Source organism: Myodes glareolus, chromosome 26, assembly GCF_982192425.1.
Source record: "Myodes glareolus chromosome 26, mMyoGla1.1, whole genome shotgun sequence".
Lineage (NCBI taxonomy): Eukaryota > Metazoa > Chordata > Mammalia > Rodentia > Cricetidae > Myodes > Myodes glareolus.
Window position 1 is genome coordinate 26,048,148 of NC_142051.1, and position 14,638 is coordinate 26,062,785.

The 14,638-nt window shown below is 39.3% G+C and overlaps 1 protein-coding gene across 4 annotated transcripts in view; it reads left to right on the forward strand.

The window, feature by feature from the left end:
• The window catches only part of Tmtc2 (transmembrane O-mannosyltransferase targeting cadherins 2), a 389,511-nt gene that overhangs the window by 327,834 nt on the left and 47,039 nt on the right, over positions 1 to 14,638 (forward strand). For all 4 annotated transcript variants that reach the window (XM_085683199.2, XM_085683198.2, XM_085683197.2 and 1 more), the window contains one exon: positions 3,154 to 3,217. In XM_085683199.2, the coding sequence (XP_085539325.2) occupies positions 3,154 to 3,209 (56 nt within the window). In that variant the 3' untranslated portion in view covers positions 3,210 to 3,217. The remainder of the gene's footprint in view (positions 1 to 3,153; positions 3,218 to 14,638) is intronic.

The following is a 14,638-nucleotide window of genomic DNA, read 5'->3' on the forward strand; positions in this document are numbered from 1 at the left end:
ATAATTTCATCTAATGAAGACCTCAGTTTCTCCTTTGATCAGTATCCGCCTTACAAATTGCAGGTTGTAAAGAACAGCGAGTAAGAGCCATGCTTCAATACTTGATATCTCTTGTCTGATTTCACTTTAGAGCGATGTACTTCCTCGTCGTTTCAAGTTCTTCTCATTTCCTACCTCCATGTTTTTTATATCCCTCCAGAGAAAACCTTTCCAGGGCATGACCTAAAGAATTCAGGCTCAGATTTCCAAGTGAATCTGAACCAAAGCGAATCTGTAATTTGGTGGAGGGCATCTTTTTTAAGTACCCTAGAGAGGGAAGTTTTACTGTTTCATACCAGACTTGGGCACATTTCTTGACATGTTGAGGTTGAACTTTAACATTTATGAGATTATAAACCGCAGTGACACATTGTAACACACCATAAGTCTAGCTGAGCCTTGGCTCAAGGTTTCATTTTGTGTTTTGAGGTTTTCCTTTTTTTTTTTCTTTACAACTTCCATTAAACATTAAACATAGTAGTGTTTCTGCTTGTTTTTCCTTCAGACATTTGCAAGATAGGCCTGATTCTCCAGAGAGATGTTATCTTCAGTTATTCCTATAATTTATATGTCTGCATGGGGTATGTCTTCATGCCTTTTATTTGTCTTGACCAAAGTGCAAATTCAATTTAATAAGTGAGGCTGATTGGCTTTTTCTTTTAAAACCTGACTGTGGTTCTCTAATTGAGAGACTTACTCATGGATTCTGACTGTTTCCTTTTTCGCTGTCTTCTTGTTGTCTCAAAAGTTGATTAACATTACAGCTTTAAGGGAATACTATTCCTCTATATTGAGGGAAGATATCTTCCTTGAACACAGATCTAACTAATTTGACTAGTCTAGCTTTTTCTGGATTTTTCTGGAGCTCTTCCTCATCTCCTCCTTTTGCTCTCTGGGATGACAAACAGACTGACATGTCCACCTGGCATTCATGTGGGATCTGAGAAGCCAGACTCCTATCCTAACCCTTCACCTACTGTGCTTTCTCCCAAGAACACCATTGCCTTGTAAAGCAGACCCCATAGCCGGGTAATGGTATTGTCATCCCGTTGTTAATGGTTTTTATGCCATTTGAAATTAAACTTTGCATTTTTCCCATAGCTTTAAATCTGTAATCTGCATATGTCTTTACTAGAGAACAGCTCAATTCTAGCGTTTCTTGTATCTTGTTCTCTGCCATCTGGCAGGTCTTCCGAAGCTGCATGGTCAAAGAAGAAAAGAAAGAACATTGTGTTTTGATGGCAAGCTGACGTTTGGTGTACCCTGCTGAAAAGCTGACTGAACCTAGTCTTTGGTGATGGGCAGCAAACAAGTTTACCTGTTAGATTCAGTGTGAATTCTATTTCTATAACACAGCTGTGCTTCTCCCGGACTTGACTACCAGCAGGAAAACCATCTCTGTCTATAGAAGAGACTTAAGAATCCACTGCTGGCGCTGGATAGAGTTTCTGCCTAGCATGGGGAAGGCTCTGGTTTAATATCCCAAAAGATATCTCTATGGTTTTAATTATCAAAATACAGTCTAAACCCAGTGACTACAAACTATGATAAACTATTATATTATTAACTATTATATTATTGTAATTGTTTGTAGGAAAAGTCTGCCCTGGGCATAGCCTCATTTCTTGTGCTATTGTGAGTGAATTCTGGCTCTCCCTTCATCGTTCTTTCTTTATATTTTTCTTTATTTCATCTTGTTTTTGTCTGAATTAAAAATCAAGTGCAAGCATCCAGTTTTTTTGAGATTAGGCCATGTGCCCTCACTGGTGACCAGAAAGCAAGGAGAGAAATAGTCTGAGATCTGCGTCGTGCGTGAGCTTGTGTGTGTTTATGCCTGCATGTGTGCCTGTGTACATGCATGTGTGCATGTCTGTGTGCGTGTGCATGTGCGTGCGTGTGGGGGGGGGGAGAGAGAAAGAGAGAGAGAGAGAAAGACCAAGAGACAGAGAGAAACAGAGAGAAAACAGAATGATTTTCTACAGAGAAATACTCACATGCAGTCTGTGTATATGAATGCACACATGTGCACATGGGCAAGTGCCCATGTGCACACAGACAGAAGCCCAAGGAAGACATCAAATGTCTTCCTCTACCACTCCCCACCTCAGTATTCAACACAGAGTCTCTCACCTACTGCGGAACTCACCGCTTAGCTAGACTGGCTGGCCAGCAAGCGCACAGCATCCTCCTGTGCCTGCCTCCCATGCTGGGAACACAGACAAGCACTGTCATACCAAGAGGGTTTGTGGGTTCTAGGAACCTGAATTCGGGTCCTCATTATTTAACAGTACGCTCCTTACCTGGAGAGCCATCTCGAAAGTTTAATTACTTTGTTTCTAAAATGTTATTAATTTTAGTTAGCATAAACCAATTGGTTTCATGATATTTTCACACATATACCATATTTTGTTTCTATTTATTCCTGGCACTACCATTTCATCCTCAACTCTCTCCCTGCATAGTTCTCTTTATGTTTCTATGTCTTATATATAAATATATGTGTGTGGGTAAGAGAGTGTGTGTATGTGTATGTAAAATGAATATATAATTTCTTAAGTCTCACAAATGTTCACTATGTTTATTTTTAAAGTACACACCTAGGGGCTAAAGAGATGATGATTTTGAGTGTTTATTGCTTTTGTTAGGTACCTAATTTAGGGTCCCAGCACCTATGTCCTATATCTCATAACTGCCATAACTCCAGTTCCAAGGAATCTAACATCTTCCTCTGCCTTCTGCGAGAATCTGCATGCACACGTTGCACGTAAACTTAACTAAATATTGACAACTGATTTTTTTAATCTTTTTTTTTCTGGGTTGTCGTTTCATAACTGGAGAATCTAAATGTGTTATTTGAGTTATCTTGAAAAGGAAATTACTTTTTCCTATGACAAACATGTAAATATATATTAGCAATACCTAACCAATGGGATTATGCTAGGCCACCCTTTGCAATACTTTAAAATAATAGTAAATTCATTTCAAGTTTATTTTTATGGGAATTTACTGTTTAGTCAACGTGGTTGTAATTCTTTTAAGTTTCTGTCATTCTGCTCCTCAGTGCTTCAGTTTTAAAATACATAATATAACTGTATTTTATTTTTTCTTTGACAGACAAGCTAGCCTCAATGAAGCAGCGGAGAAGTATTATGACCTGGCAGCTAAACTGAGACCTAATGTAAGTACTTTCTCAATGAGCACCATAGTTGAAGACACGGTCCTAGGGCCTTCAATGGTGATTTTCATCTATGGTGCCTTCTTTTGGCTTTTCCTCCCTGATTTCTCAGTTGAAGGTTCACCGTTCGGCTCCTTTAACCTACAAACAATCCAAATTTCTTTGTCTTCCTCAGAAATATCTCTCCTCCCCCACCCCGCCACTTGATAGATCATCATTTGCTTTCATTATCTGATATGGGTTTGATCATTGTTAAATAGCTTTTGTTTGGGTGAATCTTCAGATTAATTCCGTGAAGGGCTTTTCTGTTCCTCTAGTGATAAATACTTATTCTTCGTCTCCCACTGCATTTAAACGTTCCGCTGTGTGCCCGTTTCAGATTAGAAAATCCTCACTTTTAATAACTCGGCCTTGCAAGTTTATCAATAATGTTTTCATTGCAAGTTTTCCCAGGGTAGTTTCGCTTGCAGAAAGGAAGATGGATATAAATTAGATATCATTACTGTTGGAATGGAATTACGATTTATAAAAAGCCAAAAGCTGCTTTTCCAGCAGCCTGACAAGCAGGATCTTTCACTGCACCGAATTTCAGTTCTGAACATTTATTCTCATACACATTCTGCACCACTGCCCAACAGCAAAGCCTTCTCCCCTTCTCTCCAAATGCAGACCATGCATTTGAGAAGTGCAGTCTTCAAAGAGTAATGAAAACACATGTGTGGCCACAGTGCACATACGAGAATCAGTCTCATTTCTTGAGAGTATTGCATCTATTGGGAAACTAAGTAGAGAGGGGCTTCTTTGAGAAGGAGGCAGAGATTAGAGACCATGGGGTATATTAGGGAAGCAGTACACTCAACTAATTGACATAGTAGCATGACTCCTTGGAGGTGTAGTCTTGTGAGACTAGAGACCCATGAGGGACCAGTGTGTGTTTCCCTCAGATTTAACCATTATGAGCTTAACCCTGTATATAAACCTCAAGTTCCATTTATAGTAATATATTATAATATACAGAACTATATTAAGGTACCATAACAAAGGATTTGCAAAAGAAAAGCGTATGAATTAATTTAAGATGTATGACAAAGGAATCTTCAGAAATGAAAACCCAAAGAGGAGGAGGAATGGTTTGTGTGGTTTTTGTTTTATTGGTTTGGTTTTGTTTTGTTTTTAATGGCCATTGGTGTTGAAATACAACTGGCAGACTGAGGAGAGGGATGCAGATATAGTAGAGAAAGTAGGGCAGACTGAGGAGAGGGATGCAGATATAGTAGAGAAAGTAGATGAAGAGGACAGAGGCAGGCACAAAAGTAAGGGATGGAGGGAACTACAGCATCCTGCTCATTCCCATCATCAGAGATAAGGATGTAAAGACCTGCCTTAGCACTCCCTTCACAGGAGAGCACAGAGAAAGGCCATAGGACCACCGTGCTTCTGCACTCTTCTTAATTCTCTCCGTCTCCACATATTCGGTTTTCCAAGGTGCCATGTTCCACAACGGCTGCTCTGAACCACTTCCCGTAGTTACAAAGCAACCGAGGAATTGGCAAGCGTTTACAATGGGAGGAAATAATCCTAACGACAAGAGCAATGACGGCTAAAGTTTATTGTACACTTATTTGTCCCTCTCTTTTCTAGACACTTCATGAGAGTTTGCTTATTGCAGCTCGCAGCTGCTTCTGTGGTCTCGGTGGTGCTGAAGGGTGGAGAAGTTAATGCTTCACCTGACAGCACAACCTTATAGAGTCACTTTGTCATTTAACCTCCTGTCTGGGAAAAAAAAAGAAAAGAAAAGAAGAGAAAAGAAAAGAAAAAAAGAAAGCTTAATGGATTTTGAAGGGGGTGGTGAGGAGGACGCTGTACCACAAGAGGAAACACACATCATTTATCTAGAAAGCCACGTAGCAGTCAACTCGTTTACTTTGTATGTTTACTAAGTATCAAGTACTATGCTAGGCACAAGACACAGAGTCTATCAGGAACTTAGTGTCTGAACAGAAGAGAAGAAATAAATGAGAAAACTATGCCATCTTTCAGGCAGTGGTATGTGTTTGGAAGAAGATGGAGCAGTTTCGGGGTTAGGAATGCTACACAACAAAACATTTGTAAGTGTTTAAGTTTGATCCCATTGGATAGTTTTCCAAACAGAAGTGTTAAATAGAAAGTCTTAAACCTGCAGTAGTTTTGAAGGCAAACAATCCAGGTCTTTGTTTTCTTTCTCTATTGGTGTTATTCAATATAATGTCTTCCAAACATATGTAAACTGCATGATAATTAAGATGAAGTTTTATCCATTGAGAATCACTCCCCCCCCCCATGTGTCACTTTTATTTTTGCTGGGTGAATGGTTGAGTGGTGGCCTTTATCAGAGTATAATGGAATAGGGAGAAACAAATGTCTGAACTACCGAGCCTCTAAAACAGAAAAAGGCATCTAGGTAGCACAGACTGCAGGCCAAACTTGTTTTTTTTTCCCTAATGACTAGCAAAATCATAAAATCAATATTTAATCTCCAATGCAAAACCTTTTCCCCAAGAGATCCCCAAATGTTTCATTCCCACGTATGCTACAGATTGCTTTTGAAAATGCATTTTATTCAAACAATCCTTCCCATATCTGGCAAGAGTACTTTTTATGGGATTTGCGATAAAGTTCACATTTGACAAAAAAAAAGCAAATGATTCATAATTAATAGATCAGCAGCTGTGCATTTTTCCCAATTAATTTTCTAATCATTTGGGTTTCCAGCTGATACTCTTAGTGTCCGTTCGGTGTCACTGAGGCCAGGATGATGGAATTACAAACCATACCAATAGTATAATTCTACTCTGAAACGGAGACCTGTCTGAGCAACTTAATCCTGCATTTGATCTAAATAAAAACACCTGGCTAGCATTTATCTTGCTGCTTATTCTCTTTGTTCATAAAAGCGTTCTTGTCCCTGCCACACTTCATTGAACAAATGCCATTGTCAGTTACCTGATTATATGGAAGGAGAGCTAACGGGTATCAATTCTTCTTGCCTAGTTGAACAGCTTCATTTCCTGTTCTTTTTTAGTTTATGCATCTGTGCAATCGGTCCATCTTTCTCTTACTTGGCATAGAATTTCTTTTCCGTTCGCTTGCATAATACCATGGCCAGTGTATTCCTCAGGGTGCTGTAGGAGGATAACCGAGAATCTAACGGTGCTTGTGTGAGGTCGTGGCTGTGTAGCATAAAGTCTGTGCCTTGTGTAATGACTCTTATTGTTGCCATGTTTAAAAAGTCATTGATGGGGCTAGAGAGACATTTCAGTGAATAAGGACATGACTTCACCTCCTAAAAGCCACTTCAGCACCATCTCTAACTCCAACTTCAGGGATGCCCTCTCTTGGCCTCCATGGGCACTGTGTTTATATACGCAACCTCTTCTTTCCCCCGCCCCCTCATGTGCATACACATAATTTAAAAAAAGAATCTCTTCTTAAAAGATTTATTTCTGAGATATACTTCTATCTTAATAATGACCTGATTTCATTACTTTTAATGTGTCCTGCAATTTAATTATACAAAAGCATATTGTTTACATCATTTATTTTGAAATGAATTGACCTTTTATAGTGTAGCGCCAGAGATAAAACGGTAAAATAATGAAAGAGGACTAGATGGTTAAGAACATAATATAGTTTTTTTATTGATTTATATTGAGCTCTACATGTTTCTCTGCTCCCCTCCTTGCCTCTCCCCTCCCCTTCAACTTTCTCTCAAGGTCCCATGCTCCATATTTACTCAGGAGATCTTGTCTTTTTCTACTTCCCATGTAGATTAGATCTATGTATGTCTCTATTAGGATTCTCATTGCTGTCTAGGTTCTCTGGGACTGTGATTTTTATATTTAGGTTTGTCTGCCTCAGCAGTGTTCAATATCCTTCCCTTATTGAATTGCATAAGTGGAGAATTGTGTTTGTTGACAGCACACATCATAGGCATGTTTCTTGCAGCACAGTATACTCTGTCTTAAAATTTTATTCTGTTGCTATTGTGGAGAAATTGCTCTAAAAGTAGATTACACTGAAGCATTTTTACAATAAGAAAAGGTTTTATCAATGTCGTACTTTAGGGCTTGTCAGTTTTCGTTTTTATAAGCCGGCTGAGCTCTGAGAGAGTGGAATCCACTGTGTGACAGTCCTTTTCCATCTGCTCCCCCGTCCACTTATGCACATCAAGAACTGCTGACTCCCGAGAAGTAGAGGGAACATTGAAAGGAAACTGCTTTGTTCTTTGATTGGGAACGAAGCCAAAGTCTGCATTATCATAGGGATAAAAGAATTTAATGTGAAGAATGGGGGTATTTGCATGGGACAAAGTCACCTGCTTTTGCTTGACTTCTCATCCACCCTGAAGTCCAGAGGATAAAATGACTTACTTGTGCTTGGGTTTTCAGGGTAGACTTGTTTATGGGCTATACTCATTCCGGTCATTTTTAATTCAAATGTCAGCATTATATATGACTCTATGTCTAATGAAATGGAGCTTCCAAGTTATAAAAATTTACCTCTGACCTTGGGAAACATACAACCTAATGTAGGAAAGCCAGGGGAAGGGAGAACATGTAAATCCCAGTCCTCGAATATCAGAGCAATAAATAATGCTTTCTCATAAGGGCTTTGTGGGGGGCATAAGCTGGGTGCTAAATAAATAGGAGAAATTACTTTCATCTCGGTTGAGCTAAAAGGGTTTTGAGTTGGATTAGGAAAACGTAATAAGGCCTGTAATGATAGAATTCTTACAGAAGATTTTAGCAAGAAGAATAGAAGGAAGAGAATTTTGGCTGTGGGATTGGGTCATGAGTCATACTCATACATAGGCAGCGAGAATGGGAGGAAGGTGATAACTCCTATCAGAACAGGTGAGAGACATTGAGTGTTCCACGTAAAGATAAAGAAGTCTGGGTTCTGTAATTTTGACAACCAATATGACATCATGAAAGTAGTAATTAAGATGACATGAAAATCCGTATTGTGTTCAGAAAAGAAGGATTGGGAGACCCAACCTTGATAGGATCAAATAGAAGATCATTGTAAGAATAAGGCAGTCAAGAGCAAAAGCAGGGATAGAACGGAAAAAAAATATATAACCTAGCATGTGAGTAGGAAAATTAGTTTTTCACATAAGTGCTTCAAATCTTGAATTTAGGTAACTTGGAAACAAAAGAAATACCGCCAACAAGATCATCCAAGGATGTGTTTGTTTTAAGAATACAATCTTAAATTAGACTTAGCACATTCTGAATGAATGTATGACTGTGTGTCTTTGTGTCATTTTATATGTGCGGTACATGCAGGTAGAAGTGTGTGCACATGTATGGAGAGGTTGTGGAGGCGAGCAATTGATTGCGTGTGCCCTCTTCTATCCATCCCTGCCTTAGATACAGAGGAACATTCTTTCACTAAACCTAAAGCTCCTCAGTTTGTCTGGGTTAACTGGACTAGCTGGCCAGCGGGCCTCAGAGATCCTCACGTCTCCACCTCCCTAACTGTGGCATTATAGATGAGCACAGTCACACTTAAGTTTTTACATGACCGCTACAGAAAAAAGCCAGGTCTTTGTGTCCTCTGGGCAAACACTGCCCTGGCTGAGCTGTCTCCGGAGCCCTATTCTAGATCTCTGCTAGACATTACTTTCAGGAAGCTATCCAGAAAACGTGTATAGGTAAGGATGAAGATATGGATGTCATCTGCAGAAAGTAACGTTGTACCAGCAAAATAAATAAAACCACCATGGAAGAGAAGCCATGAAAGGGAGGGAAAGGATCAAGGTCAGCACCCTGGGAATTGCTACATCTGGCTGTGAGGTGATAGAAATATCAAAGACGGTGACAGGATTCAGAAACCCTAGCTGATAAGCACAAATACTGCTATAAAAGGCAACGAGAAACAAGGACATGGACGTCCACTGAGTCAGAGAATAAGATGCCTCTGGTGGCCTTCAACACTCCATTTCCATAATAATGATGGAGAAAGTTCTCAGGTGTGTAGAGAATGAAGATTTTGTCACAAGTCTCATTAGACATTATCCTGTAAGAAAGTTCTAGAGAGAAGGAAGAATGGATATAAAAACGTATAAATTCACTAAAGAATAAAGAGAGTTGTCTGGGAGTGTACACACTCAAGTGTGATAACAAAAGGAATCTGTTCAAATAGGTGAGGGAATGAAGAACATATTGAAGTCTTAAGGAATTTTTTTCTCTCTGGGAGACGAAAGAGAAAGAATGTGATCTGCTGAGGTGTACTTGGATGGCGAAGCTGGATGGGAGAGGGGCTGTGCTTGCCCAGTAAGGGAGGAGGTAGAGTGCAAATTAATGCAGTCATCATCATTTGGCCATTTGTGCATCCCAAGTAAAGAAGGGCTGAATCTGAGATTAAGTTCTCGTGGCTTTCGGCGAACTTTGAGGTGCACCAGAAGTTGTATTTCTTCGAGGTCTCTAGTAGTCATACAAAACAAATAGCTGCCGGGAGTCATCTCATGCCTCTAAGTGGATTTCTGAAGTCACTGATGGATTGTCCTTTGGACTCAGCCTTCTGACATATGCTACATGTTTTATTCATACTCTACATTTCTCATTGGTATAATATTTCATAAATATTTTACAAGTGTATTCATTGTATGAAAATTAAAGGGAAAATATGTCCCCTAGATTATTTAATCAAAAATATCATGCCTGAGTTTTACTTTTCCCAGGCACTTAAAATTTAAGAGGATCCATGAATTTATAAGCAAAAGCTGAAGCTATCCTCTCTCCCCTTCCTCCCTCCCTTCCTCTCTCTCTCTCTCTCTCTCTCTCTCTCTCTCTCTCTCTCTGTGTGTGTGTGTATGTGTGTGTGTAATTATATGGAAAATGTTCAAAATGAGATATGAAATGTGTTTACTATGACAATGTGCATTTGGTTAGATAACCTAACTATTCTGTAATATATTACTTTTCATTTTAATTTATAATACCTTTTTATTGTACACATGCTTATAAGAGAAGGTGGATGGATCAACATTAAGCACCAACACTGGAACTCAAGGAGGGAGTATTTAGAATTATTTTGGGTTGTTCTGATATAAGGAGTATAAAATACACTGGGCATATAGTTGCTTTCTGTTGGGAATTCTATTTCTTAGCCATTATTAGATCAAGAGACCATGAAATTAGGTTAAGCTAGACCGATTCAGATTTGACTATATAAGGGATATATTTGGAGATAATTATTGAGATCACTGCTTTGTTAGGGGAAAAATGACAGGGTTAATAATAATTTGCCTGGGAAGCAGTTAAACCACATTCAGGCTTATAAGTGAGGGAGGAACTGTCTGGCTGCTCTGATGTGGAAAAAATATATATCCGTATCTCTGCACTTTTAGGCACTGATTATATATATATATATATATATATATATATATATATATACATATATATATACATATATATATATATATATGGAAATCACCAGATCAGTTGTGCAAGTCAAAACTGTTTCAATATTGCACATAAATCTCTCACTCTCACAGCTTTTTCCATTTCAAATATATCTATATTTTATAGTTAGAACATGAATGATGTAATGCATCAAACTAAGAGGAAAAATGCAAGTTCTCATCAAGGAAAAAATTATTAGTTTGCCCCATATTTTAACCTAATTATATTCAATTGACCAGGAGATGTTATAAAATGAAGACTTTGAGAGACTTTCATTTTTCAAATGTAGGTACCCATTTTTTATTATTTTTTCTTATGCTCCGTTCTTAAATAGCTCTCCTCATATTTGTATGGTTATACGTTTTAGAAATCAAATAACTAATTCTTGTCTAACTTCCGCCGGATCAGAATCACTGTTGAATTCTCTGAAAGCTGCTTATCCTGGGATCAATTTTAATCTGACTGCACCCGTATCTCCATGGCGACTTTTCTCTCTGGAGATCACTTTTTCCAAATCACACTGTGCTGCGCCTTTATTCCGACAAGTTGCAAAGTCTAGCTTGCTGGCGCACTCATTTCTCTCTGCTTACATTTTCATTTCTTTCTGTTGCACACAGTTTTGCAAATGTTACATAAACCAGAACGACAACAAAAAAATATGTACCTCTGAAGTGGCTACAGTTCTTCTCTTGTTTATCTGATTTGTCCCAGTCACGTAATTAGAAGACATTGGTGGTAAGCAAAATCCATTTGTTTGCTGCTGGCATGGGCAAGTCGCAGCCACTCTGCGGCAAGATGACCTGAGTTCATGCTACAGTTCCGGAGGTATTGTTGCTTTTTCACCGTCCACATGCAATCAATTTTAAAGACAGTTTGAAAAATGTGTATGTGTGTGTTGGTGTGTATTGTTAGATTCACAGCAGAAAAACCCTTCAGTGGAGATAAGAAGTGGGTAGGAGCTTACGTAGCTCTTGGATATAAAGAAAATCGACTAGAGTATTCTAGTTTAAGGAGCATCAAACCTTGGGGGATTTCGTTTAATTACATTCTCCCCGGCATGTTTATTTTTACTGCCATTTCTTTGGGGTGGTACCCTGCATGTGGAATTGTTGCTGTCACCGTGTGAGTCATGGGACCACACACTAAAATTACATCCAGTCCCGTCTCTTGTGAGAAACCTGACTCCTGCTTTCTTTGAAAATTCAAGTGTCTTAACCACACTGGCCAACACTCCCACCTGGGAGGATGAGGGGCGATTATGGCTGCCACCTGCAGAGGTTCCTTACCTTCTCCATCATTCTCTTTGTTTCCCTCCACAGCTGCCTCCTTGGTCTCCTTGTCATTTTAGGTATTTATCCTGATCCTTGATTGACTGGAGAGAGCTTTTTCCCCCTAAATGTGCACTAAAACAGGAACAAAAAGCTGTTGGAAAGTCTTCTCTCCCACTTCTTAACTATATAATATTAACTCTTTACTATATAGTAATAAGTATATATATGTGTGTGTGTGTGTGTGTGTGTGTGTGTGAGTGTGTACAAGTAATAATTATACCATATAGTATAGAGTCAAAACAGTCTACTCTCTGTTTCTGAGTTTTCCACTAATCTTCCTTATATAAATTCTAGTCTAGAGAAAAATTATACTTAGTACAAAAACCAATAGATTAAGCAGATTCTAGGAAAGTCGTAGATTGCTAGTTTCATTTTCTTTTGGTTCTATGTCCTTGATAATGAGAAAAAAAATCATACACTTTAAAATGTGAGGGAAGACTATTTTTTTAGTATTTATTAATTGTAGGAAATACTGGATTTAGTTCAGCGCTGAGACAGTCAGAAAACCCCTTCTGCACTTGCTATTTCTCATTTTCCTGACATGGTCTTTAGTTCTATCCATTTTCCTGCAAACAATATAATATTTTGCCTTTCCTTATGATTATGTAATAGGTCATTATTTATCTCTGCCATGTTTCATTTATCCATGAATCCACTGGTGAATATCTATGCTAATTTCACAGCCCAGCAAGCTATGCTGAAGGTGCTCTAATAGACATGGCTTCCACAATGCATGCTGACTTTGATGAAAGGAAGTCTTCATGTAGGACCATTGGGTTGGGTGTCGAGACTGTTGTGATATAGGTGAGAGAGATCAGACTCAAACCAAATTTAACAAAGATGTCTCAAGATTTGTTGCAGCGTGGTTCCAGAAATACTTCCCCGGCATAAGGCAGTTTGTCATGCTGAATACATTATGCTGAAGCAATGTGAGAAATGGCATGTGTGGAAGGGACTTTCTGACACCCCCAGCCCTGAGTTCATCAGATGTTTATATGAGAGCACCCTCCTCTCCAAAGAGGAAGCAATGTGGAGAATCTGAGCCAACAGGCCTTGCAAAGTTTCCCCTACCCCTTATTGTTGGGCTTGGTGCAAATTCCCCTTTCTTTCCTGCCTTGCTTTACATTGTTCACTCTTCATCAAACCTAGCATCAAAAACACTCTAGTTCTGTTTTTCCCAGCAAGATTGGGCCAAATGAATAAGTGGATTCTCTTGTTAATCTATCTTTTATTGCAAGGGTCCCTACAGATGAATTACGATAAAAGGAAAAGTTTTCCTTCTTCTACAGTAGCTGTCAGTGTCGGGATGGGAGTGAACTGAAGATCACTAGGCAACTATAAGCCTAGAGGATTCCTGCTTCTGACTTAGTGCGATTGTTGCTGAAAGCATTTCAGGTGCCTAGGTACCCAGCATAAAGCTGGGAATTTAATCAGACACCGAAGGTGATCAGATGCACGGGAAACATTCCTACTACAGGGAATTGTCAATACACTTGCAACAGCTAGAGTGGGCAGGCAGAAAGTAAGACTGAAGGTGAGGCTTAGTCCAAAGGGAGCTCTTAGAGGAGCCCATCTAAGGTTTGGTCCAAGACTGTCTTTGTCGTCCTGGATGACTGTTTTCCCAGACAGTACTGTTAAAGTCCATGCTACTTGGAAAAGAAATAAAATTTGTGCCCTGGCAATGCTGAAGCATGTATGGGCAACCCATATATGGCGGTTCTGTTAAACTTGTCCATATTGGGTTTCATGGTCTAAGCTGATGAGGACGACTGACCAGGTCTCTTTCTGACAATCTCAGAATTAAATATTTATCTTTTCTTACTTGAGTTGGTTAGGTGTATGACAGTAACAGTTTTAATAGTTCCTAGAAGAGAAAAAGAGCTACCTTTTTAGGAAAGGTTAAATTTGTATCACTGTAGTATGTTCTGTCGTTGCTTGTACATAGCCATTGCTTCTTTGGACGTCAAAGCAGTGGGGCCATAAAACTGCCATAAGGAACAAGGGAGATGGCTCAGTTACTAAACTCCCTACAGCCCAGGCACTAAGATCTGAGTTCAACTCCCCAATTCCCAGCCGGCTATAGCAGTATGCACCTATAATCCCAGAACTAGTGAAGGAGGGACAGACAATGCAAATTATTGAAGCTCACTCACCATCCAACTCCAGCAGAACCTGTGAGCTCCATGTCCAAGGTGAGATCCTAACTCAAAATGTAAGGGTGGTGGTCAATGGGGGTAAGATGCTCAAACCTGCACACTAAGTTCCACAAACACATATATGTGCACACACTCACACTTACAAGTATACATAGCAGACATCACACCATACATACACACACCACACAAATAAAAAAAATATGTGATCAGGAACTTGTATTATATTTATATCCCAAAGTGAAAGCTACAGGGGATTCAGCTCCTTTGTTGCTGAACGTCTTTTGAGCAGCGCCCATTATTCCCGTGGGGTTTTCATCTCCACTTGGGGCGTCTGTCACTTTCTTAAGTGATCTTCACTGAAATCGCTCCTAGGAGTGCAGCTTTGCCACATGTGTGCGTTTCCGTTTTGAAGTAGAAATGGCCAGTTAAAGAAGAGTGAATGTGGTGCCATTAACGAGCCCGTGACAAGAAAGAATTCGCAATGGCCCT